The sequence below is a fragment of the Bos javanicus genome, chromosome 22 (genome assembly GCF_032452875.1).
Source record: "Bos javanicus breed banteng chromosome 22, ARS-OSU_banteng_1.0, whole genome shotgun sequence".
NCBI classification, from domain to species: domain Eukaryota; kingdom Metazoa; phylum Chordata; class Mammalia; order Artiodactyla; family Bovidae; genus Bos; species Bos javanicus.
The window spans coordinates 2,937,126-2,964,422 of NC_083889.1; the positions used below are offsets into that span (position 1 = coordinate 2,937,126).

A 27,297-nucleotide genomic window follows, 5' to 3' on the forward strand; every position below is an offset into this window, starting at 1 on the left:
GCAGAGATCTGAGTTTGGTAACAAGAGTGTTCTCCAGAGTGTGACAAAGCATAATATTCATGGCATTGTAAATTGTGATCACCTCATTCAAGAGTGATTTCACAGTAGCTCCAAAATTTAACTTAAGTTCAATGTCTTAGGAATTTATGCTTCAGTACACTTTAACATGGGTAAGGAGACATACGGACAAAACTTTTTTTTGCAGCATTGTTTCATCTTGCAAAATATTGGAAAAAACCCAAATGTCCATCACAAGGGCATTTGTAAAATAAATAACGGTACGTGTGTACTACCTATTTGGATATACATACATCTACTTCCTCATTCCCTTGGTTATCTATTTTAATTTCTTGGCTTTAAATATGGTGTATGTGTATGTTTCCTCCATTTTATCTGCAGTTCAATTCTCTCTACTGAATTCCCTTATGAGAGTGCTCCTCAGGTATTATAATGTGTATTCAAAATGTGTGAACTCTTGATCTCTACACCACCCCTATCTCACTTCTTTGACAGCTCCCCTATCTCAGTGGATAGCAAATCCCATCCTCTACTTACTTGGTCCCAGAGCCTTAGAGTCATCCTCTCTGTCTCTCTTAACCAATTTCCAGTTGGTTAAGAAGTTAATTATTTTTGGTCTACCTCCAGATTATACCTGGAATCCTACCACTTGTCACCACAGTGGCTGCTATGACCTGGACTGTACCACATCATGTCTTGCCTGGATGACTGTAGTAGCCAGTCATCCACTCTACACTTGCTTCTGTGGTCTGTTCTCATTAAAGCAAGCAGGATGATCGATTGTTTTAAAGCATTCAATCAAAACAAATTTTATTTTTCTGCTCAGAACTGTGTAGTGACTCCGATTTCACTCAGAGTAAAAGCCAGGAACTCATTGGAGAGTTCCTGCAGTGGCCTGCAAGGACCTCCATGACCTGGTCCCTGTTAATTCTTTGGACATCATTCCCAGTTACTCATTTTCTTTCTCATTTACTCATAACCAGCTTACCTTCCTTGATGCCCCTTGAGTACACTTATATTCTCCTGTCTTAGAGCATCTTTTGTCCACCCACAGTGCTCTTTCTCAGGATATCTCAGGTAGCTGCTCGACCTCCTTCAGATCCTTGCTTAAATGTCACCTTTTCAATGAGAGTTACCCTGAACCACTTTATTGCCTCACCTTTTCTTTATTACAGAATACTTACAGCCTCTTAAACTAGAGCCTTTATGTATTTGTTATGCTTACTTCACCGGTTAGATTGTAAGCTTCATTTGTTTTCTTCAGTGATAGATCCTGAGGGTCTGAAATACATTGAATAAATCGATAAAGAGATTAAAAATAAAAGATTACAAGCATTTAAAAAAATCTGCAAGGTACAAATAGAAAAACTCAAAGTATATAGCTATTCATAGCATTCTGTAAAAATAGATATTTAAGTGATGTAAATGCTTGTAGGTGGATACAGTGTCTCTGGAAGACTGTGAAAGAAACTGGTAATTTGGGGCGCCTTTGGGAGAAACAGTACGGGGGTGGACAGGGGGGCACATTCTACGCTTTTAGAATCGCTTCTTCAATCAAAGAACAAACTAATTGAAAATACATTGCATATCTGAGCCTTATTCTGAAATTCAAAATTCTTTGTACAAGAGTTTGAGTTCTTTGGAAGATGTGTAATTGTAATATTACCACTAGGTGGCACATACTTACTGATAAATTCTTAAAGATTCTCAGACACAGGATTAAAAATTGCTTTTTCGTTCCCCAGACTCACCAGGGTTTAATTTTGGAATATTTTGCATCGGTTTTCTTGAGAAATTTCCTTAACTTTAGTTGTTTAGTGCTGTAACAGCTTCCCAGGTGGCTCAGTGGTAAAGAATCCTCCTGCAGGAGATCGGGGGTTCAGTCCTTGGGTCAGGAAGATCCCCTGGAAGACGGCATGGCAACCCACTCTAGTATTCTTGCCCGGAGAGTCCCATGGACAGAGCAGCCTGGCGGGCTGCAGTGCATGGGGTCTCAAAGAGTTGGACCTGACTGAGCAACTGAGCGTACAACACGTAACAGCTTATAGGTGATTTTTCATTATCTATAAATTATTTTTAAAATCTTTTAAATTAATTTATTTTTGGCTGGACTGGGTCTTCCCTGCTTTGCACAGCCTTTCTATAGTCGTGGTGGGCAAAGGCTACTCTTCGCTGAGTTGTGGGGCCTTCTCATTGAGGTGGCTTTTCTTTCTGCGCAGCACAGGCTCTAGACGCAGCCTTCAGCGGTTGCGGCACACAGGCTCGGTGGTTGCCTCACAAGCTCAGTAGTTGCCTTTGTGGGGTTAGTTGCTCTGTGGCAAGTGGAATCGTCCCAAACCAGGGATTAAAACCGTGTCCCCTACACTGGCAGGTGAGTTCTTATCCATTGCACCTCCAGAAAGTTACCATGAAAGTGAAAGTCACCGTCGTGTCCGACTCTTGGCGACCCCATGGACTATGCAGTCCATGTAATTCTCTAGGCCAGAATACTCCAGGGAAGCCCAAGAATACTGGAGTGGGTAGCCCATCCCTTCTCCAGCAGATCTTTCAGACCCAGGAATCGAACCAGGGTCTCCTGGCATTGCAGGCAGATTCTTTACCCACTGAGCTATCAGGGAGGCACCACCAGAAGTCCTATAATGTTTAACTTAGCATCTTTATAACATTTGAGAGGCAAAAATGTTTTAAATCTGCAAATGTTGTTATAGCTTAGATATTCTTAAATTAGTTTAAATTATCTGATGTTTTTTGAATTGTATCTGTCTGTCTTTTCTTTTTTCCTAAGAAATAATAAGTGAAATTTAGGTATTCTGTGTACAAAAATCTATTGTTTGATTTACAAAAATAGATTTTTGTTTGATTGTATTTTTTCACTACTTTTATGGCAAATAGTGTCCAGTACCACATGCAATTTAACACCTGTGTTCTTTTTGGAGCTGAAGTTTGCAAAAATAAAATGATGGCAGGCATTTTATAAATTGTAAATTTTTTAAGCATCATAAAAACCTTTTAGGGACAAGCTCTAAAATAACATTGGCAAAATTACTAGGCCATATAATTTTTACAGTCATTTTTAACCTAAAGATTCTTTTATTCCATTTTTCTTTTCAAATTAAATTTTCCAGCTGTTATTTTTTTAAATATTTCGGCTATGCTACATGGCATGTGGGATCTTAGTTCCCAAACCATGATCAAACCCATCCCCCCTGTTTTGGCAGCATGGTGTCTTAACCACTGGACCACCAGGGAAGTCTCTCAAGTTATATTTTTTAAAAATTGAATATATATTTAGAAAAAGAACTGTATTCAAGTAGAATAACATGTATTGATCACTTATTATGCCAGAAAACTCTCTCATCTATTATTCCTTTAATACTTACTGAATTTAATACTTATTGTTTCCTTTAATGCTTAATGGTGATTGCATTAGCCACGCTTTACAGGTGAAGAAATTGGGCACAGAAAGTTTCAAAAAATTGTATGAATATGCCAGCTATCTGCTGTAACACCAAAACTGGATGTGAATGGAATTAGTTTTACTACAGTAAGAAACTATGCCTTTCAGTTTTTATCATTACATTACCATTGCCTTGTTACTTAAAGAGGAATCAAAATTATTCTTATAAAATGTATTAATATTCACTACTTTGTTACACTGGTGGTCTTAGCTATCTGTAACTAAGTCTGAGATAAATCATATTAAAATATCTTAGTGAATTGAGACTCTGACCGTTTTGGCTATTAACATACAAAATTTCCCCAACTTTGCTATATTCTAAAATATACCAAAAAATAATAATCAAAGTCTAGAGTATTGTGCAGTGCTTAGTTTTAGTTCAAGCTCAACAGCTGAACCTGTTAAAAAAAATACACTTAAAGATGAATCTTACTATTTTTCTGTCTTTCTTTAGCCAGAAAAATGTAAGAAAAATAAGTGGTATAAGAGTGCCCTACAAGAAGCATACCTCCTGTATGGATGTTCTCATGAGCAAAGGCTGGAAAGATGCTACCTATCAAAACAGGGTACGTGCATTGTTTATTCTTCACCACCACAAAACAAGGATGTATTCAAGAGTGTCTTTCCAAAACATGTTTGCACATTTTAAAATCTCTCTTTCCGTTTCACAGGAGAATAGTATATCTTTGTCCAATGAAAATTTATTCTTATATGGATTAATAGTATTTATTTTTTGCCCTCTGAAACTGTTTTCCCAGACTAAACATGCAATCCATGTTTTAAAATTAATTTCTGTTGGCGCATAGCTGCTTTACAATGTTGTATTATTTTCTGCTGTGCAGCAAAGTGAATCAGCTATATGTATACATATATTCCCTCTTTTTCAGATTCCTTTCCCATTTAAGTCACCAGAGGACTGAGAAGAGTTCCGTGTGCTAGATTCTCATTAGTTGTCTATTTTATGCACAGTATCAATAGTGTATATACGTCAACTCCAATCTCCCAATTCATCCCACCCCCAGCATCTCCCCTCGGTAACTGTAAATTTGTTTTCTACATCTGTAGTTTCTGTTTCTACTTCGCAAATAAGTTCATCTCTACCATTTTTCTAGATCCATGTAAAGCGATATCAATATAATATTTGTTTTTCTCTTTCTGACTTACTTCACTCTGTATTATAGTCTCTAGATCCATCCATGTCTCTGCAAATGTCACTTTTTCATTCCTTTTTATGGCTGAGTAGTATTCTTTTGTCTCTTCTTTATCTATTCCTCTGTTGATGGACATTTAGGTTGTTGGCTTCCCTGGTGGCTCAGCTGGTAAAGTGTCTGCCTACAATGTGGGAGACCTGGGTTCAATCCCTGGGTCGGGAAGATCTCCTGGAGAAGGAAATGGCAACCCACTCCAGTATTCTTGCCTTGAAAATCCCATGGGCAGAGGAGCCTGCTTTAAGTTCTAAAGCAGACCATGGAGTCACAAAGAGTCGGACATGACTGAGTGACTTCACGTTCATGTCTTGGCTCATGTAAATAGTGCTACAAAGAACACTGAGGTGCATGCTTCTTTTCAGATTATAGTTTTCTCTAGATATATGTCCAGAATGGGATTGCTGGATCATATGGTAGCTCTATTTTTAGTTTTATAAGGAGCCTCCAATCCTGTTCTCCATAGTGGCTGCACTAATTTACATTCCCACCAAAAGTATAGGAGGGTTCCCTTTTCTCTACACCCTGTCCAACATTTATTATTTGTAGACTTGCTGATGATGGCCATTCTTACCAGTGTGAGGTGATAATTCATGGTAGTTTTGATTTGTGTTTCTAAGTCGCTCTGTGTCCCAGTCATGTCTGACTCTTTGCAACCCCGTGGACTGTAGCCTACTAGGCTTCTCCGTCCATGGGATTCTCCAGGCAAGAATACTGGAGTGGGTTACCATTTCCTTCTCCAGGGGATCTTCCCGACCCAGGGATTGAACCCAGGTCTCCTGCATTGGAGGCAGACGCTTTAACCTCTGAGCCACCAGGGGAGCCCAATAATTAGTTATGCTGAGCATCTTTTCATGTGTTGTTTGGCTATCTGTATGTCCTTTTGGAGTAGTGTCTATTTAGCGAGCACTCTATTTAAATGTAGGTGTTTTAATTAGTGCTTCTGTCATCTATATTCTTAACCTTTCTACATAGATTCTCTTATGTATTTCAAAGCATTTATTTCAAAATTAGAAGCTATGGCTTTAAAATATATTCCTTGAGTGAAACTTTTATTTGGATATGCTATATTATTTTAGAACAAAGTATTTTTCAAAATGTTTTTTTTTTTAAATTCAAGGCAAAGATAAAAAGTGATCTTTAACTTCTTTAATTAGGTAAAAAAGTATAATATTTCAAAGCATCCTCAAAGTTCTCTTGAATCATAAATATTGTGGTTTATGGGTAGCTTTTTAAATGAATTCATAGGGTTTGTAGCAGCTATAATATATTTTTAACTCTAAAAAGAATTTAATATTTGCATGGAAATGATTTTTCAATAAATAAATACATTAAATTTTTTTCTGCTTAGTGATCATAAAAAGGATATTTTTTTTTTTTCCTTACAAGGTACCTTCTGATTTTCTCCACCTTAAGTTCTAAAGCAGATTTTTCTAAGGGAGGATCTGGTCTTTTGTGCTTACTGAATTTTAAAGTAAGACTGATATTTTTTCTCCTGTAGAAAACTTTAAAACATATATAAAAACATTTTATTTGAGAAAAAGTTTAAATATTAACCTAGCCACCTAAGTGTAGATTTTAAAGCATATAAATAGATTTGAAAAGAATGGAAAAAGAATGATAAGCAAACTCCTGTGGTCAAGACTTTTATTACCACAAATGTGATTTTATTCCTTGAGCTGAAAATATAATGTCTCTGTTTATTAGCAATAAAGGTTGAACTCACTTTAGTGTCACAAATACAATTTTATGCTTTGCATGGGCTATACATTTGTTTGTGTAACCAGAATAAACTGAAATATTTAGTTGTTTTAAACATTAATATTTTGTAGTAATGTACAGTCTTTTGCTTTTGAAAGTTGTGTTGCAGCCATTTCCCACTAGAGTGACCTGGTCTCGGTAAGTTATTTTGCCTTTGCTGTTGTTGTGTGTGCCAGGGTGTTGATGTCTGCATCCTTTGGCATTCTTACTCGTCCGGAGACCTGGAACGGGGTTATTTCTGATTGATTTTGCAGCAACAAACCATTTTCTTGATGAAAGTCTGATGGTTTTTACATGCAGAATTTGTATAATTCAGCCTGATTATAGAGAGCCATGTGCCTAAGGACTCTCATTTTGTGCCTGAAGTATCCCAAATTGACGGGCGTGAACAGACTTCTAGGAGTTAAGTCTTTGCGTCACAGGCTCACTCCCTCTTTACTGCCTCCAAAAGAGAATTTAGTCCTGTGCCTGCTTGGCTTCTAGAGTGGATTCTAGGAGGTATACAGCTTCTTACTGTATTCAAAGTAGGTTTGAGAGATAATTAACCATTATTCAAATATTTTACAGGAGGTCAGTTACTTAAAAGGTTAGTTGCTTAGAGGCAAACCATTTATTTCATTCCAGTAGCTGTGAGGATTTCTCTACTACCAATTATATTCCATTGTTTGTGTGTACCAGTTTATTTATCCACTCACTCATTGAAAACATCCTGGTTGCTTCCAGGTTTTCAGTTCAGTTCAGTCGCTCAGTCGTGTCCGACTCTTTGCGACCCCATGAATCACAGCATGCCAGGCCTCCCTGTCGATCACCAACTCCCAGGGTTCACCCAAACTCGTGCCTGTCGAGTCGGCGATGCCATCCAGCCATCTCATCCTCTGTCGTCCCCTTCTCCTCCTGCCCCTAATCCCTCCCAGCATCAGAGTCTTTTTCCAGTGAGTCAACTCTTTGCATGAGGTGGCCAAAGTATTGGAGTTTCAGCTTCAGCATCAGTCCTTCCAGTGAACACCCAGGACCTTTAGAATGGACTGGTTGGATCTCCTTGCAGTCCAAGGGACTCTCAAGAGTCTTCTCCAACACCACAGTTCAAAAGCATCAATTCTTTGGCGCTCAGCTTTCTTTCTAACCCTAACTTCCCTCTCATATGGTTGTAAATAAAAATTTTAACATCTCTTACGATTCATGATGCATAACCACCTCTACTCATTTGGAACATTTTTATTTTCTACCTGAAGCTCCTCTTTTATACTTTAAAAATATGATGTGGATATAGTTCAGAAGAGAAGTAAAGGTCCTTTTAATTATCCAAATCTACATTTCCTGTTAACTGCTTTTCACTCTGTATGTCAGGGTTCTTACATGCAGAGATTTCTGAAGGGAGGAAATTAAACCTTTCTCACTAGCGAGAATTCAGCTCTTAGAAAATAGTAAATGCTGCTGAAGTTGAACACAGACTTACTGTTATTAACAGAGAAATCACTAGTGATTGCTACGTTTGAAAGTATTACATCAGCACTTTCCTTTGACATTGAATTAGAGTTCTATTGCACTGGGAGACAGCTCCGCAACGTTTTGAGTGTGAAGAGTTCTTGAACAGCAGTTTGGGTGTTTCTGTTCCCAATTCATCTCCCTGCTGGATGTTTTACTTAAGAATCGCTTACGTTTTGAGAAGAAACATGAGTTCTGTTCTATTCTCATTAACTCTCAATATATGATCAGGGTCCTTTGGATCCAATTTTAGTCTTTTTGTGCAGTTTTAGCTATTTGTACAGATTAGCCTTTCATTGTGATTTTTATTATTGTCAGAGGTCTTCAAAAGAACAGGGAAATTTTTTTTGATTCAACAAAGCATGTTCTATATTGTAACTACTACCAGGTCTCACTGGGCCCTTAAATCTGAAATGCATTGTGGAATTTCAACCATCTTATTTTTCCCTCTCGGAATATTTTGCTATTTTATCATTGCTCATCAATTATTCCCAACTGTTTGAAAGACAAATAATTATTTAAATGGAAGAATGATGAAATCACTTGAAAAGAGACAATAGTGAAATATATCTTTGACAAACTATTTTTCCTAGTATTACAAGGCTTAAGATCTCTCCCTCACTCTCTCTCTAACACACACACGCGCACACACACACACACACACACACACACACATCAATTAGCTAAAATGGAAGAGAACATTGTTATCTAAAATCTACCAGACATTGTTTTAGGAATTTTATTTTATGTAGATTATATTATTTAAATCACAGTATACCAATATATTACTCCTGCTTTATCAGTTAAGAAACTAAAGATCTGAGTGACAACATGTAATATTTTATATTTTACATTGTCTAGTATAGTGACTTATGCCATGTAAATATTCTGTGTGTTTCAGTTAATTATATTAATTTGTTTGGGTACAATGTATATTTCAGATCCATATAATATTTTGCATAAAATCCATATACATTTATTAAATGTAAAAAAATTGAGCACCTGCTGCATTGAAAAGTGGTCCCTGCCTCAAGGCACATCCTAGCCTTGCAGAGTGCTTAGATATATATCGAAGAAGCTGTAAGACAAGGGAAAAAGTTCTGTGACCTAAGATGACTATGAATTTGCAAAAGAGGTGGGTATTTCTCCTAGCTGAAGAATCATCTATGGTGGTGGGTCATCTTGTACGTTCATCAGGAAGGAAACATATACTCCAGAAGAAGGGGTTATTTCAAGCACCAGCTGAACATAGGAAAAAGGGAAATTTACACATGGCAGCCAGTTGTAGGTATAAATACAATAACCTACTCCTCTAGTTTTCTGTTTTGTGAAAATAATTTTTTACTGCAAAATTGGCTTTTAGATGGCAAAAATTTATTTACTCTTATCCTTTTTGTTTTACATGCTCATTGTGATTATATTCCCGTATTGATAAATCTTTTTCGTTTCTTTCTTAAATTTTAATTTTAATTGAAGGATAACTGCTTTACCACTAGTGTTATGTTGGTTTCTACCGTACAGCAACATGAATCAGCTGTATGTGTGTGCTTAGTCACTTAGTCGTATTTGACTCTTTGCAACTTGATGGGCTGTAGCCTGCCAGGCTCCTCTGTTCATGGTATTCTCCAGGCAAGAATACTGGGGTGGGTAGCCATTCCCTTCTCTAGGACATCTTCCTGACCCAGGGATCGAACCCAGGTCTCCTGCATTGCAGGAGGATTCTTTACCGTTTGAGGCACCAGGGAAGCTCTAGGTATACACATATCCCCTCCCTCTTGAGCCTCCCTCCCAGCCCACCATCTCACCTTTCTAGGTCTTAACAGAGCACCAGGCTGAGCTCCCTGTGTTATATAGCAACTTCTCTCTGGCTGTGTATTTACGTGTGGTAAAGTATATATTTCAAAGCTACTCTCTCATCTTATCCTTGCCTTCTGCCACTGTGTCCACAAGTCTGTCTCTACATCTCTGTCTATTCCTGCCGTGCAAATAGGTTAATCAGTACCATTTTTCTAGATTTCATATATATGCATTAATATATGACAATTGTTTTTCTCTTTCTGACTTATTTCACACTGTATAACAGGCTCTAGGTTCATCCACGTCAGTTCAACTGACTCAAATTCATTCCTTTTTATGGCTGAGTAATATTCCATTGTATATATCTACCACAATTTCTTTATCCATTCATCTGTTGATGGACATCTAGATTGCTTCCATGTCCTGTCTATTGTTAGTAGTGCTGCAGTGAACACTGGGTACAAGTGCCTTTTTGAATTATTATTTTCTCAGGGTATATGCCCAGTAGTGGGATCACTGGTTCATATTGTTGTTGTTGTTGTTCAGGCACTAAGTCCTGTTTGACTCTTTGCAACCCCATGGACCACACAACACCAGGCTTCCTTGTCCTTCATTATGTCCCAGAGCTTGCTCAAACTCATGTCCATTGAGTCAGTGATGCCATCCAACCATCTCATCTTCTGTTGCCCCCTTTTTCTCCTGCCCTCAATCTTTCCTAGCATCAGGGTCTTCACATCAGTTGACCAAAGTATTAGAAGTTCAGCTTCAGCATCAGTCCTTCCAATGAATATTCAGGGTTGATTTCTTTTAGGATTGACTGGTTTGATCTCCTTGATGTCCATGGGATTCTCATGAGTCTTCTCTTGCACCACAACTCAAAAGCATTAATTCTTTGATGCTCAGCCTTGATGGTCCAGCTGTCACATTGACACATGACTACTGAAAGAAACATATGTTTGTCTGTACAATTCCTTTGACTGTACAGACCTTTGTTAGAAAAGTGATGTCTCTGCTTTTAATACACTGTCTAGGTTTGTCATAGCTTTTCTTCCAAGGAGCAAGTGTCTTTTAATTTCAGAGGTCATATGGTAGCTTCATTCCTAGTTTTCTAAGAAATTTCCGTACTGTTCTCCATAGTGGCTGTATTAATTTACATTCCCACCAACAGTGCAGGAAGGTTCTCTTTTCTCCACATCCTCTCCAGTATTTATTGTTTGTTAGCTGTCTGTATGTCTTCTTTGGAGAAATGTCGGTTTAGGTCTTCTGCCCATTTTTTAATTGGGTTGTTTGCTTTTCTGATATTGAGCTGCATGAGCTGCTTGTATATTCTGGAATTTAATCCTTTGTCAGTTGCTTCTTTTGCAGTTATTTTCTTCCATTCTGAGGGTTGCCTTTTCATCTTGTTTATAGCTTCTTTACTGTGCAAAAGCTTTTAAGTTTAATTAGGTCCCATTTGTTTATTTCTGTTCTTATTTCCATTATTCTTGGAGGTGAGTCAAAGAGGATCTTGCTGTGATTTATGTCAAAAAGTGTTCTGCCTACGTTTTCTTTTTAAGAGTTATATAGTTTGGGCTTATATTAGGGTCTTTAATCCATTTTGAGTTTATTTTTGTGTATGGTGTTATGAAGTGTTCTAATTTCATTCTTTTACACATAGCTGCCCAGTTTTCCCACACCACTTGTTAAAAAAGCTATCTTTCCATTGTATATTCTTGCCTGCTTTGTCAAAGATAAGGTGCCCATAGGTGTGTATGTTTTATTGTAGGCTTTCTGTCTTGTTCCACTGATTTATATTTCTGTTTTTGTGCCAGTACCATACTATCTTGATTACTATAGCTTTGTTGTACAGTCTGAAATCAGGACCATCGATTCTTCCAGCTCCATTTTTCTTTCTCAAGATTGCTTTGGCTATTTGGGGTCTTTAGTGTTTTCATACAAATTGTGAAATATTTTGTTCTAGTTCTGTGAAAAATGCCGTTGGTAATTTGATAGGGATTGTATTGAGTTTGTAGATTGCTTTGGCTAGTATAGTCATTTTCACAATGTTAATTCTTCTAATCCTAGAATGTGATATATCTCTCCATCTGTTTGTGTCATCTTTGATTTCTTTCATCACTATCATAGTTTTCTGTATACAGGTCTTTTGCAGGTTTTTATCCTAGGAATAAACCTACATAAGGAGAGAAATTAAGGAAATAATCCCATTCGCCATTGCAACAAACAGAATAAAATACCTAGGAATATTTCTTTAAATTTCAAAGGTTGTATGGTAACTTCATTCTTAGTTTTCTAAGGAATTTCCATATTGTTCTCCATAGTGGCTGTATCAATTTACATTCCCACCAACAGTGCAAGAAGGTTCTCTTTTCTCCACATCCTCTCCAGCATTTATTGTTTGTAGATTTTTTGATGATTACCATTCTGACCAATGTGAGGTGATACCTCATTGTAGTTTTGATTTGCGTTTCTCTCATGATGAGTGATGTAGAGCATCTTTTGGTGTGTCTTTTAGCCATCTGTGTGTCTTTTTTGGAGAAATGTCAGTTTAGGTCTTCTGTCCATTTTCTGATTGGGTTGTTTGCTTTTCTGATATTGAACTACTTGTGTATGCTGGAGATTATTCCTTCATCAGTTGGAATATTCCTGGGTATTTTATTCTGTATGTTGCAATGACGAATGGGATTGTTTCCTTAATTTCTCTTTCTGATTTTTCATTATTAGTGTATAGGAATGCAAACAATTTCTATGTATTAATTTTGTATCCTGAGACTTTACTAAATTCATTGATAAGCTCTAGTAATTTTCTGGTGGCATCTTTAGGATTTTCTGTGTACATACATTATCTTGTCATCTGTAGACAGTAAGAGTTTTACTTCTTTTCCAATCCAGATTCCTTTTATTTGTTTTTCTTCTCTGATTGCCGTGACTAGGACTTCCAAAACTATGTTGAATAACAGTGGTGAGAGTGGGCCCTCTTTCTTGTTCCTGATCTTAGAGGAAATGCTTTCAGTTTTTCACCAAAAGAAATAATGTTTGCTGTGGGTTTGTTGTACTTGGCCCTTGTTATGTTGAGGTAGGTTCCTTCTCTTTCATTTTCTGGAGAGATTTTTTTTTTTTTTAACATAAATGGGTATTGAATTTTGTTGAAAGATTTTTCTAAATCTATTGAGATTATCATGTGATTTTTATCTTTTATCAGAAGCCTTTTATCTTTCAATTTGTTAATATGGTGTATCACACTGATTTGCATATGTTGAAGTATCCTTGCATCCCATGGATAAACCCCACTTGATCATGGTGTACGATCCTTTTAACATGTTGTTAGATTCTTTTTGCTAGTATTTTGTTGAGGATTTTTACATCTATATTCATGGATGATATTGGCCTGAAGTTTTCTTTTTTTGTGATTTCCTTGTCTGGTTTTGGTACCAGGGTGATGGTGGCCTCGTAAAATGAGTTTGGGAGTATTTGCGTCCCTCTGCAATTTTTGGGAAGAATTTGAACAGGATAGAATTCACCTATGAAGCCTTCTGGCGCTGGTCTTTTGTTTGTTGGAAGATTTTTGATCAATTTCATTTTCAGTGCTTGTCATAGTTTTTGTCATCTCATGTTTGTGTTTTTTTTTTTTTTTGATGGGTGGGTCTGTGTTCCTTTCTTACTAGTTGTTTGGCCTGAGGTTTCTAGCAGTGGAGTTTGTGGGCACTTGGGTGAAGTGGGGTGTTGGTGTTGAGATGTGGACCTCTGGGATACCTCATCCTGATTAATATTCCCTGGGGCCTGATATTCTGTGTTAGTCTAGCAGTTTGGAATCACTGCTCCCACCACAGGAGCTCAGGCCTGTTTCCTGGCCTGTGAGCTGGGATCCTGCAAGATGCAGGGTGCAGCAAAAGAAGAAAAAAAGAGAATAGAAAAGTAAAAAGGGAGCAGATCAATAACAAATAATAAAATAAAAAATAAATTTAAAATACTAACAGATATGTTAGAAAAGATATAAATCTATATGAAACAGGCTCTGGAGGGTAAAACCAAACTTCAGTAGCAAAGAAGAAAATAATAATAAAAAATAAAAAGGAGCAGAACAATAACAAAGAATAAAAAATAAAATGGATTTAGAAAACTAACAGATATATCAGAAAAAATAAGAGTATATATGAAACAACCCCTGGAGGGTAAAACCAGACTCCAGTAGCAAAGAAAGAAAAAGTATGTGTGTGTGTGTGTGTGTGTGTGTGTGTGTGTGTGTGTATACAAATAGCTGTGAAAAGAAGAGAAGCGAAAAGCCAAGGAGAAAAGGAATGATATAAACATCTGAATGCAGAGTTCCAAAGAATAGCAAGAAGAGATAAGAAAGCCTTCTTCAGCGATCAATGCAAAGAAATAGAGGAAAACAACAGAATGGGAAAGACTAGAGATCTCTTCAAGAAAATCAGAGATACCAAAGGAACATTTCATGCAAAGATGGGCTCGATAAAGGACAGAAACGGTATGGACCTAACAGAAGCAGAAGATATTAAGAAGAGATGGCAAGAATACACAGAAGAATTGTACAAAAAAGATCTTCACGACCCAGATGATCACGATGGTGTGATCACTGACCTAGAGCCAGACATCCTGGAATATGAAGTCAAGTGGGCCTTAGAAAGCATCACTACAAACAAAGCTAGTGGAGGTGATAGAATTCCAGTTGAGCTATTTCAAATCCTGAAAGATGATGCTGTGAAAGTGCTGCACTCAATATGCCAGCAAATTTGGAAAACTCAGCAGTGGCCACAGGACTGGAAAAGGTCAGTTTTCATTCCGGTCTGAAAGAAAGGCAATGCCGAAGAATGCTCGAACTACCACACAATTGCACTCATCTCACATGCTAGTAAAGTAATGCTTAAAATTCTCCAAGGCAGGCTTCAGCAATATGTGAACCGTGAACTTCCTGATGTTCAAGCTGGTTTTAGAAAAGGCAGAGGAACCAGAGATCAAATTGCCAACATCCGCTGGATCATGGAAAAAGCAAGAGAGTTCCAGAAAAACATCTATTTCTGCTTTATTGACTATGCCAAAGCCTTTGACTGTGTGGATCACAATAAACTGGAAAATTTGGAAAGAGATGGGAATACCAGACCACCTGATCTGCCTCTTGAGAAATTTGTATGCATGTCAGGAAGCAACAGTTAGAACTGGGCATGGAACAACAGACTGGTTCCAAATAGGAAAAGGAATACGTCAAGGCTGTATATTGTCACCCTGTTTATTTAACTTATATGCAGAGTACATCATGAGAAACGCTGGACTGGAAGAAACAGAAGCTGGAATCAAGATTGCTGGGAGAAATATCAATAACCTCAGATATGCAGGTGACACCACCCTTATGGCAGAAAGTGAAGAGGAACTAAAAAGCCTCTTGATGAAGGTGAAAGTAGAGAGTGAAAAAGTTGGCTTAAAGCTCAACATTCAGAAAACGAAGATCATGGCATCCGGTCCCATCACTTCATGGGAAATAGATGGGGAAACAGTGGAAACAGTGTCAGACTTTATTTTTGGCGGCTCCAAAATCACTGCAGATGGTGACTGCAGCCATGAAATTAAAAGACACTTAGTCCTTGGAAGGAAAGTTATGACCAACCTAGATAGCATATTCAAAAGCAGAGACATTACTTTGCCAACAAAGGTTTGTCTAGTCAAGGGTATGGTTTTTCCTGTGGTCATGTATGGATGTGAGAGTTGGACTGTGAAGAAGGCTGAGCGCAGAAGAATTGATGCTTTTGAACTGTGGTGTTGGAGAAGACTCTTGAGAGTCCCTTGGAGTGCAAGGAGATCCAACCAGTCCATTCTGAAGGAGATCAGCCCTGGGATTTCTTTGGAAGGAATGATGCTAAAGCTGAAACTCCAATACTTTGGCCACCTCATGCAAAGAGTTGACTCATTGGAAAAGACTCTGATGCTGGGAGGGATTGGGGGCAAGAGGACAAGGGGATGACAGAGGATGAGATGGCTGGATGGCATCACTGACTTGATGGACGTGAGTCTGAGTGAACTCCAGGAGTTGGTGATGGACAGGGAGGCCTGGCGTGCTGCGATTCATGGGGCAAAGAGTCCGACACGACTGAGCGACTGATCTGATATGATCTGATGTGTATATATATATCTATGTATATATGTTTATATGTATATATATGTGTGTATATATGTTTATATGTATATATATATATATATTATACTAAATAAAAATAAAAGGGAGCAGAACAATAACAAAGAATAAAATAGATTTAGAAAACTAACAAACAGTAGAAAAATTAAGACTATATATAAAATAGCTACAGGTTGTAAAACTGAGGGTAAAACTGAACTCCACTGGCCAAGAGTAAAAAACAAAAAAATCTAACAAAACAATAAGAGCAACAAAGAAAGGCAGAAAAAAACCTTGGCTTTAGGGGGTCATGGTCCTTAGGTAGGTAAGGGCTTAGGTGGTTGTAGAGTTTAGGTAGAGACAGGGTTTAGGTGGGGCATGGGGTCTTGGTTCAGGACCATGCCTCCAGAAAAGACCTTGGATTGGAGTAGGAGGTAAGGCCTGGGCTCAGCCCAGCTGAGGGGGCCTCCAGAGTGCATCAAGCTTCCAAGTACAGAGGATCGGGCTTGGCACCCCAGGAGGCTCCCCCAGGCTGAGTGGATGGTAGAACACCAGGCTGTTTCCCACTCTTCCACACCCGAGGGACATATCCCCCAGCCAGCACAGCTCTTTCTCCTCTTTCTTTCCTGTGCCTGCAGGGCCTACATGGGCAATGCATGTGCTTGGAAGGGACTCTAGAGGACAGAGGGGGCTCCAGAAGACAGAGGGAGACTTGACTTCTTGACTGCCCCTCCCCTTCTGCTCCCCCATGGGAGCTGGTCACCCAGGGGCTCCTCCCGTTGGCCTGGTTGTTGGGGATTCCCCACCAGTGTCTAGTGAGTGTCCTAGGCATGGGGAGACAGGGACTCTGTTTCTTCTCTCTCCATCATCTTGATTCTGCCTTTCTGCATAAATGCAGCCCTGAAACCTTACAGTTAATATCCATAGCCCTTCCCATTTTTCATTACCACAGTATTAAGGTTTCTAAAACATATCTATGGATAAATATTTACATAGAATCTATTCAATTATGGAATTCCAGATTGAACATTTTTTAAAAAAAGACCAGTTGTGCCAATGATTTTTACTAATATACACACATACATACTTTTGCACATATCAAAATGATCTTTAAATACTTTTCTATACAATTGACCCTTGAACAACATGAGTTGAAACTGAGCAGGTTCACTTATACACAGATTTCAGTGAATTCACTTAATAAATATATGAAAAATGTGGGGAGATTGGTGACAATTTGAAAAAATTTACAGATGAACTGCATAGCCTAAAAAATTTGAGAAAAGTGTATATCATGAGTGATTAAATTATATGTAGATAGCAGTCTATTTTAATCATTTACTACCATGAAATACACACAAATATATTATAAAAATTAAAACTTATTAAAATGTACATAAACACAGATTGTATATGGTGCCATTTGTAGTCGGGTGAAATGTAAACAAACATAAAAATGCAGTATTAAACCATGATTGCATAAAGGTAAGTGTTGTGCACACACTGTGCCATGGTAATACTTTCCCAGCTACCTCCTGCTGCTGTCACAGTGAGCACAGATGTAGTGCACACTTGTGCAAATGCTGTGACACGGGTCACCTCTGCAGGAGCACTTCATCTCTCCACTAAAGTTGCGTATCACAGTGGAAAGTGTTCTCTTGCAGTTCTCACATATTTCTATTCAATACCATAAGCCCTGAACAATACCATAGAACCCACGAAGTGCCACTAATAATGCTGAAAGTGCACGCAGGAAATAAGTCACGACGTTCCAAGGAAAAACAGAGTTACTTGATATGGACTATAGACTGAGGTCTGCAACTGAAGTTGCCACCATTTCAAGATGAATGAATCCAACCATTGTAAAAAAGTGAAACAAGGAAATTTGTGAAGCTATCACTTTGGCTACACTGCTGCTGCTGGTAAGTCACTTCAGTCCTGTCCGACTCTGTGTGACCCCATAGATGGCAGCCCACCAGGCTCCCCTGTCCCTGGGATTCTCCAGGCAAGAACACTGGAGTGGGTTGCCATTTCCTTCTCCAGTGCATGGAAGTGAAAAGTGAAAGTGAAGTCGCTCAGTTGTGTCTGACTCTTTAGTGACCCCATGGACTGCAGCCTACCAGGCTCCTCCGTCCATGGGATTTTCCAGGCAAGAGTACTGGAGTGGGGTGCCATTGCTACACTAGCATGCACCAAAACCTTTCACTTTAGTGCAATACACTTTTTACCTTGCATTGAAATTGCAGCCTTAGTGTGAGTACAGGTTTGCTATCAAAAAAACATACCTTAGACTCTAGTATGATTCAAGAAAAAGTGAGGTTATAATATGACAACTTAAAGCAAAAGGAAGGTGAGGGATCTGAATTAGAGAATTTACTGCCTGCAAAGGATGATTTGATAATTTTAGAAAGAGGTTGGGCTTAAGAAATGTCAAGATAACAAGAGAAGCAGCTTCTGCTGACCAAAAGGCAGGAGATGAGTTCCCAGATGCCATTAAAAAAGTCACTGAGGAGAAAGGATGCCTACCTGAACAGATTTTTAATGCAGATGAAAGTGTCCTATTCTGGAAAAAAAAATGCTGCAAAAGATATTTGTTAGTAAAGAAAAGAAGCAAGTACCAGGATTTAAGGCAGGAAGGGCTAGGCTAACTGTTTGATTTTGTGCAAATGCAGCTGGATGTATGATCAGGACTGCCCTTATCCATAAAGCTGCTAACCCACAAGCTTTGAAGGGAAAAGATAAACAGCAGCTGCCAGTCTTTGGTTGTACTATACGAAGAAGGCCTGGGCAGCAAGCATTCTTTTACTGGATTGGTTTCATCAGTGCTTTGTCCTTGGAGTCAGGAAGTACTCCACCAGCAAGGGGACTGTCTTTTAAAGTTCTTCTGATATCAGAAATGCCCTGGCCCCCAGAATGCCACGAGTTCAGCACTGAAGGTGTCAAAGTGATCTGCTTGCCTTTCGAACATATATTCTCTAATTCAGTCTCTGAATTGCTGGGAGAAACATCAGTAACCTCAGATATGCAGACGACACCACCCTTATGGCAGAAAGTGAAGAGGAACTGAAGAGCCTCATGATGAAGGTGAAAGAAGAGACTGAAAAAGCTGGCTTAAAGCTCAACATAGAAAAGAAAGATCATGGCATGCAGTCCCATCACTTCATGGCAAATAGATGGGGAAACAGTAGAAACAGTGACAGACTGTATTTTCTTAGACTCCAAAATCACTGCAGATGGTGACTGCAGCCATGAAATTAAAAGACACTTGCTCCTTGGAAGAAAAGCTATGACCAACTGGGACAGAATATTAAATAGCAGAGACATTACTTTGCCTACAAAGTCCGTCTAGTCAAAGCTATGGTTTTTCCAATAGTCATGTCTGGATGTGAGAGTTGGATCATAAAGAAAACTGAGCAGCATTGAATTGATGCTTCTGAACTGTGGTGTTGGAGAAGACTCTTGAGAGTCCCTTGGAAATCAACACTGAATATTCATTGGAAGGACTGACGCTGAAGCTGAAGCTCCAGTCTTTTGGCCACATGATGTAAAAACCTGACTCACTAGAAAAGACCCTGATGCTGGGAAAGATTGAAGGCAGGAGAAGAAGGGGATGACAGAGGATGAGATGGTTGGATGGCGTCACCAACTCGATGGACATGAGTTTGAGCAAACTCCAGGAGTTGGTGATGGATAGGGAGGCTTGGTGTGCTGCAGTCCATGGGGTCGCAAAGAGTCCAACACGACTGAGTGACTGAACTGAACTGAATTCAGTCTGTAGATCAGGGATCATAGAACTTTTAATGTGTGTTACACATGGAAAGGATTGTCAGTGCTCTAGAAGAGAACGCTAATAGAACATTGTGAAAGTCTGGAAGGTTGATTACACCATTGCAGATGCCATTGTTGTGACAGAAAAATCCATGAAGCCCATCAAGCCTGAAATAATAAATCCCTGCTGGAGAAAACTGTGACCAGATGTGCATGACTTCACAGGACTTACAATGGATCCAGTTGAGGACATCATGAAAGAGGTTGTGGGTAGGACAAAAAGGGTAGCAGGTGATGAGTTTCCAGACCTTGGAGAAATTCAAGACAGCACACCAGAGGAATTAACAGATAACTGCTTCTGAATCATGGCCAGATGATGAGGAAGAAGATGTAGAAGAAGCAGTGCCAGGAAACAAATTGACATCAGACAATCTGGCAGAAGGTTTCAGATTACTCAAGCCTGGTTTTAACTTTTTACATCATGAACTCTTCTATTATATGGGCACCGAAACGGAAGCAAATGGTGGAAGAAGTGTTAGTATCATTTTGGAGAAATGAGGATGCAAAAAAGTCAGACAAAAATGAAGATGCATTCCTATAAAGTGACATCAAGTGAGCCTGCCTATCCTGTCTCCCCTTCCACCTCCTCCACCTCCTCTGCCTCTGCCACCCATAAGAAAGTCCAACCCTTTCTCCTCCTCCTGCACAGCCTTGTCAAAGTGAAGCTAATGAGGATGAAAACCTTAATGATGACCTACTTCTACTCAATGAATAGTAAATAATCCTCATGCCGTACGGTCCATAAATGTATTTGTTGTGCACTATGTGGGTATCCTCACGTGCCAGTCTAACACTTGCAGTAGAGTCTGTATGACAGTGTGTGTCCTCCGCATTAGTGCCCAGGCATTCATCATGTAGAGCATTGTGTGCAAGACTTATATTGAAGTGAATAGACTAGCCTTACATAGGCAAAAACTGAGTGATAGTTAACACAAAATTAATAATGTGTTGGTTTTCTTACTGTCTTGTAACTTTGCTTTCAAAGAATTATATTACATACAGTACCTCTCTCTCTCATAATTGGGGAAACTGCATATCAGCCTATCATCACAGGTAAGGGGTTTTAAAAAATCTAACAGGTGTCGCATTCTGTCTTATGAATGTGACCATAATATTGTCTGCCATAAAAATGTTATAATGATTTATCCATTAACATAGAGGCTGGGCTACTGTGAGCAATCATATCTATTACACTGGGCAGCCATGTCACTGTTTCTTCATGAAACATGAATTTTGTTTTCACATTATCTTTTCATATTTGATGTCTAGTGTTAGTAATACATGTGACATCTACAGTATTTTGTATCATAGAAGACAAAATTTCTATAGGTAGTGACAGTTGGATGATTCATCTTAAAAACAAATCACAGACTTACAGCATTGATATATATATATACAGTACAGTACTGTAAATATTTTTTCCTTTCATGATTTGCTTAAAGACATTTTCTTTTCTCTGGCTTACTGTATTGTAAGAATATAGTATATAATACATAATAACATACACGATATGTGTTCGTCAACTGTTTACATTATCAGTAAGGCTTCCAGTTAACAGTAGGCTACAAGTCATTAAATTTTAGGGAGTCAAAAGTTATATGTGGATTTTTGACTGCACAAGGGGTTGGCGCTCTAAACCGCCTTGTTGTTCAAGGTCAGCTGTACTCTTGTTTGATTAGCCTCCTCACTCTTGCTGCATCTTTCTTGGCGGCACTGTTGGCAGCCCCATTTGGGGCCCCGAATGGAGGCAGCAGGCATAGAGACCAGGGACTTGTGGTCGGATGTATCTGCCCCATTGCAGAACCTCAGGCTGTGGAGTGGAGACGGGGATGCACCTTTAAAAACTATCAGGAGGATTAAATAAGATGTTGTCTCTTTGAAGTCTTTATTCCTTGTCTGGCATGTAGTAAGACATGCATGTAGAAGTAACTGGGATTTAATTCCAGATCCTACATACCCCAGGGCACTTGGGCTGACCGGAACCTAGAAATGAAATGCACTGGATGCTCGCTGGAGGGCATCCAGCCAGCCAGTCAGATTTAGGGGCCGAGGTTTGTCAAATAAGTATAGGAATGCTCTTACTTTTGGATTACTTTGTTTTATAATCAACTCTGGGAGCTGAGTTTGTTAGCATTTTTATCAAAAAGGACCACAGAAAACACATATCATGGTATGAGAAAGAAAATTCTGTGTAATGTTGCATTTATTCGAACAGGAGTGTAGGCACTTTTCTGAAGCAGCCATTCTTTATTATCTTACAGACAAACCCAAAGCAACTGGCAAAGTTACTGTGGTGGCCAAGAAAAGGGTAAGATCATATTTTATTAAATATACAGATTTGAAATTCAATCTGATTAATACACTTTTAAAAGAAAATAGTATTTATATTTAATATTAATGGTTAATATTTTAACTTTTATGGTTAATTTAATATTTATGTTACTTATATCAGTGTAATAGAATTATCAGATATTAGAATAATAGAAAATTTTAAGTTAAAAAATAAACAATTGCTTTTATTTGTGCATACTCATATTTTAATATTTCTCATACTAAAATATTTTATGTCATGTTATTATGTGTGCAATCTTCATAGAAAATTGAAATAATTAAAATTCACAGCTTATTGTGGACTTTACCTTAAAGTTAAGTAGAGAACAACATCAGACATTTTTTTGAATCTTTTTAATAAAAATTCGTAAAGTTAATAGCATTTTAAAGCAATTTTTAAAATTTAATGTTATTCTGTACATTGTGTGCAGAGAGATATTTAACTCTACTTACTGTCAAAGCTATGGTTAGGATAGGAGAAGCTTTGACAGTGTTCTCATGTGACAATATTCTCAATAGGACACCACTGAAAAAGAAAAGGAGTCAATGCTTTTAAACAAATTCTTCTGGACAAGTAATGTATTAGTGTCATAAGTAAGTGGACCATGATTGAAAGCAAAGCCTACCCTTGTGGTCCTTCCGTGTTGAGTGATGGGGCGGGCACAGGGTGAACTCTCAGAAGGTCAAGTGTGACGTGGGGAAACAGGAAAGGCTGATGGGCAGGAACCTCCAGGTGGACAGGCAATAAAAGGAGCATCATTCTTGTGTTCCATGTATGTATATTTTTATGAGTCCTTTTAAAATCAAATTTTGTTTTTATCCTTTTGCTTTTTGCTTGTAAAAGGAATCTGGACTTTTCACTATGTAAATAGTGTAGATGCACCTTTGCAAAGGGAAATTCAACATCAGAAGACAAGGTTGCCCTTTAAAAAAGAAACGAACTAGGACTTGTGTGCGTGTCTGAAGGTTTAGACAGGAGCATGTGAAGTAGTGCAGGGTTGTTTATGAGGATGGTATTGTTTATTTCAGTCTCTACTAGAGGATATTTAGCATAAAAATTATAAAGGTAATATTAACTACCATTCTTATGTATTGCTTTATTTTTACTAGTGATTTTCAACAAAGGTGGTACTGTCTCTAGGTCAGTGCTATTCAAAATGTGGCCCACGAACCAGAACTGGTCTGTGAACTGTTTATTGGCCTGCAGTGAGATAAGAGGAAAAACTGACAGTAACCATTTAGACACTTGCATGGTAATTTTTGTCTGTCAAATGCAATAAAATGGAATTTATATTCTGTATGTTTTAATTTATTGTTTTGTTTTCCCCTAGTGACTTTTTTTTTTTTAAATAAAAGTATAGATATTGGACAGATTATGGAGTTGGGGAAGGTAACAACTGGCTTTTTACTACAGGTAGTTTGTGAGACACTGCCCTAACAGATATTTTAGGAATGTGTGGAGGTGTTTGGGAGTATAGTAATTGAGGGAATACAAGACATTCTGCTTCCCTTGTTGCTCAGCTGGTAAAGAATCCGCCTGCAATGCGGGAGACCTGGATTCTGTCCCTGGGTTGGGAAGATCCCAACCCACTCCAGTGTTCTGACCTGGAGAATTCCATGGACTATACAGTCCATGGAGTCGCAAAGAATTGGACACGACTGAGCAACGTTCACTTTCACAAGATGTTCTACTGAGCAAAGATTCAGGACAGTAGATATCTTGCAGTGCATTAAACAAGACTGTGTAATGTCTGTCCAACATTTGGTATGACTTTTGAATGTCCTGCTGAACTCAACAAACTACCAATATAATTGCAGAGTGATTTAATATAAAATAATACTGAAATATTATAAATTAGACCAAAAGCCATGAAATTTCAAAGACTTATGGAGAGGAAAATGGAAATAAACACATTGTTATTGAAATTACTGGATAATTTACTTATTTTCTACCCTACATACTGTAACATTTTCAACCATATATTTATTTGTAAAGGGGATAGAGGTCCTGGTCTGTCACCTACCACTGCTATGATCTTCAATTTGGCTGCTAAACTCTCTATGCTCTCAGTTTCCTCCTGTTAAATGAGAAGAATGAAAGTCTTATAATATAAAAATTACTCTTGACAATTTATATAAAGTACATAGCACAGTGCTTAGAAAATAGGACACATTTCATAAATGTTAGCTATTGTTGTGGGAATATGGATTTATTTTTACATGTGGTACAAGGATAGAGTATAAAAAAGTGCAGCAGCCTTATAGTGATAAGACTCAGGATGTGCTGCCCCAGAATGCAGCACCTTGGTGTACTGAGTATTCTCAGATGAAGGAATTTGTGAAACACCAGGTAGGAAGGAGTTTCTGACCTTCCCCTGAAGCAGGTCATAAAGGCCTCATGAGGGAGTTGTCCTCCCTGTCCGTGGATGACAGGAGCCTCCTGTCTCCAAAGACAGAGGGCACAGAGAGTTCTCAGAAGCAGGCTCCACATGTAGCCCATGCGCCTTCCTGTCCTGCCACATCCCTGTGACTTTCCACTCCTCGTCACACCCGGAGTCACAACACTGAGGCTGAGTTGCTTCTCTGGGTCTTCATTTCCTATGGAGGCACCCCAGTCACATAAAACTTATATTAGATAATTTTGCATGCTTTCACTTTTTCATCTGTCTTTTGCTGTAGGGGCCCCAAATGAAAACTTAGAAGGGTGGTGGAAAAAGACATGTTTTCTCCCCGCACTCACTGCTTATCCCAACACCATTTATACTAATAAATAATCTTTCCCTACTTCGCTGCTCTTCTTTTGTTTTCTTCTCTATAATAGATAGTATGGGTTTTCCCAGGTGCATCAGTAAAGGACCCACCTACCAATGCAGGAGACAAGAGTTTGATCCCTGGGTTGGGAAGATCGAGGAGGAAATAGCAACCCACTCCAGTATTCTTGCCTGGAGAATCCCATGAACAGAGGAGCCTGGTGGACTATAGCCCATGGGGTTGCAAAAAGTCAGATGCGACTGAGCAACTGAGCCACATGCTAGAATATATAGTATACCTTGTCCATAATATAACATGCAGCATTTTACATGTCAAAATATCCGTATCTATATCTATTTACGTCTGTAGTCTTAAAATGAATTCCAAATTGCTGTAATTATTATCTTTTCTTTAATGTGTGGGTTAGTGATCCTTCATTACTTTACTTTTTCAAAAAATTTTTTTCATAGTTATTTTTCCTTTCTCAGACTCTATGTATATATGTATATCATGATGATTTGACATTTTAAAAAACCTTTTTGTCTGGGGAGGGACTAACGCTCCCAAGCCTAGCCAGTGCTTCAAGATGCACACGGTACCTCTTTGATATGCACTAACCAATTCCAATTCCACATCTCCCAACTGTCTTCTTATCCTATTCTAAAATACTGAGCCAGCATTGCTCCTGCCCTAAATTATCCCCGGGCAAGGTTCCAGCCAAATGGAGACTCTTCCTCCAGGCCAGAGCATTCTAGAATTATTCAGAGTAGCCAAAGGTCTAACTTCTTTACTCTATCCTGTCTTGTGGCAAGGGGAACCCCCAATAAAGCCATAATTTACACCCTGGAATGTGAAGTCAAGTGGTCCTTAGAAAGCATCACTATGAAAAAAGCTAGGGGAGGTGATGGAAATCCAGTCGACCTATTTCAAATCCTGAAAGATGATGCTGTGAAAGTGCTGCACTCAGTATGCCAGCAAATTTGGAAAACTCAGCAGTGGCCACAGGACTGGAAAAGGTCAGTTTTCATTCCAATCCGAAAGAAAGGCAATGCCAAAGAATGCTCGAACTACCGCACAATTGAACTCATCTCACACGCTAGTAAAGTAATGCTCAAAATTCTCCAAGCCAGGATTCAGCACTATGTGAACTGTGAACTCCTAAATGTTCAAGCTGGTTTTAGAAAAGGCAGAGGAACCAGAGATCAAATTGCCAACATCCGCTGGATCATGGAAAAAGCAAGAGAGTTCCAGAAAAACATCTATTTCTGCTTTATTAACTATGCAAAAGCCTTTGACTGTGTGGATCCCAATAAACTGTGGAAAATTCGGAAAGAGATGGGAATACCAGACCACCTGACCTGCCTCTTGAGAAACCTGTATGCAGGTCAAGAAGCAACAGTTAGAACTGGACATGGAACAATAGACTGGCTCCAAATAGGAAAAGGAGTACATCAAGTCTGTATATTATCACCCTGCTTATTTAACTTATATGCAGAGTATATCATGAGAAACGCTGGACTGGAAGAAACACAAGCTGGAATCAAGATTGCAGGGAGAAATATCAATAACCTCAGGTATGCAGATGACACCACCCTTATGGCAGAAAGTGAAGAGGAACTCAAAAGCCTCTTGATGAAAGTGAAAGTGGAGAGTGAAAAAGTTGGCTTAAAGCTCAACATTCAGAAAATGAAGATCATGGATGGCATCTGGTCTCATCACTTCATGGGAATTAGATGAGGAAACAGTGGAAACAGTGTCAGACTTTATTTTTCTGGGCTCCAAAATCACTGCAGATGGTGACTGCAGCCATGAAATTAAAAGACACTTACTCCTTGGAAGGAAAGTTATGACCAACCTCAGTTTAGTTCAGTTCAGTTCAGTCACTCAGTCGTGTCTGACTCTTTGCGACCCATTAATCGCAGCACGCCAGGCCTCCCTGTACATCACCAACTCCCGGAGTTCATTCAAACTCACATACATCAAGTCGATGATGACATCCAGCCATCTCATCCTCTGTCGTCCCCTTCTCTTCCTGCCCCCAATCCCTCCCAGCATCTGAGTCTTTTCTAATGAGTCAACTCTTCGCATGAGGTGACCAAAGTACTGGAGTTTCAGCTATAGCAGCATTCCTTCCAAAGAACACCCAGGGCTGATTTCCTTTAGAATGGACTGGTTGGATCTCCTTGCAGTCCAAGGGACTCTCAAGAGTCTTCTCCAACACCACAGTTCAAAAGCATCAATTCTTTGGCACTCAGCTTTCTTCACAGTCTAACTCTCAGCTTTCCATACATGACCACTGGAAAAACCATAGCCTTGACTAGACGGACCTTTGTTGGCAAAGTAATGTCTCTGCCTTTGAATATGCTGTCTAGGTTGGTAATAACTTTCCTTCCGAGGAGTAAGCATCTTTTAATTTCATGGCTGCAGTCACCATCTGCAGTGATTTTGGAGCCCCCAAAATAAAGTCTAACACTCTTTCCACTGTTTCCCTATCTATTTCCCATGAAGTGATGGGACCAGATCCCCATCTATTTCCCATGAAG

General features: G+C 38.8%; 1 protein-coding gene across 5 annotated transcripts in view; it reads left to right on the forward strand.

Annotated features, from left to right (window-relative positions):
• Positions 1 to 27,297, forward strand: part of ZCWPW2 (zinc finger CW-type and PWWP domain containing 2) — a 189,092-nt gene that overhangs the window by 90,625 nt on the left and 71,170 nt on the right. For all 5 annotated transcript variants that reach the window (XM_061395708.1, XM_061395706.1, XM_061395705.1 and 2 more), the window contains 2 exons: positions 3,930 to 4,041; positions 21,934 to 21,980. In XM_061395708.1, coding sequence (XP_061251692.1) covers positions 3,930 to 4,041; positions 21,934 to 21,980 — 159 coding nt within the window. The remainder of the gene's footprint in view (positions 1 to 3,929; positions 4,042 to 21,933; positions 21,981 to 27,297) is intronic.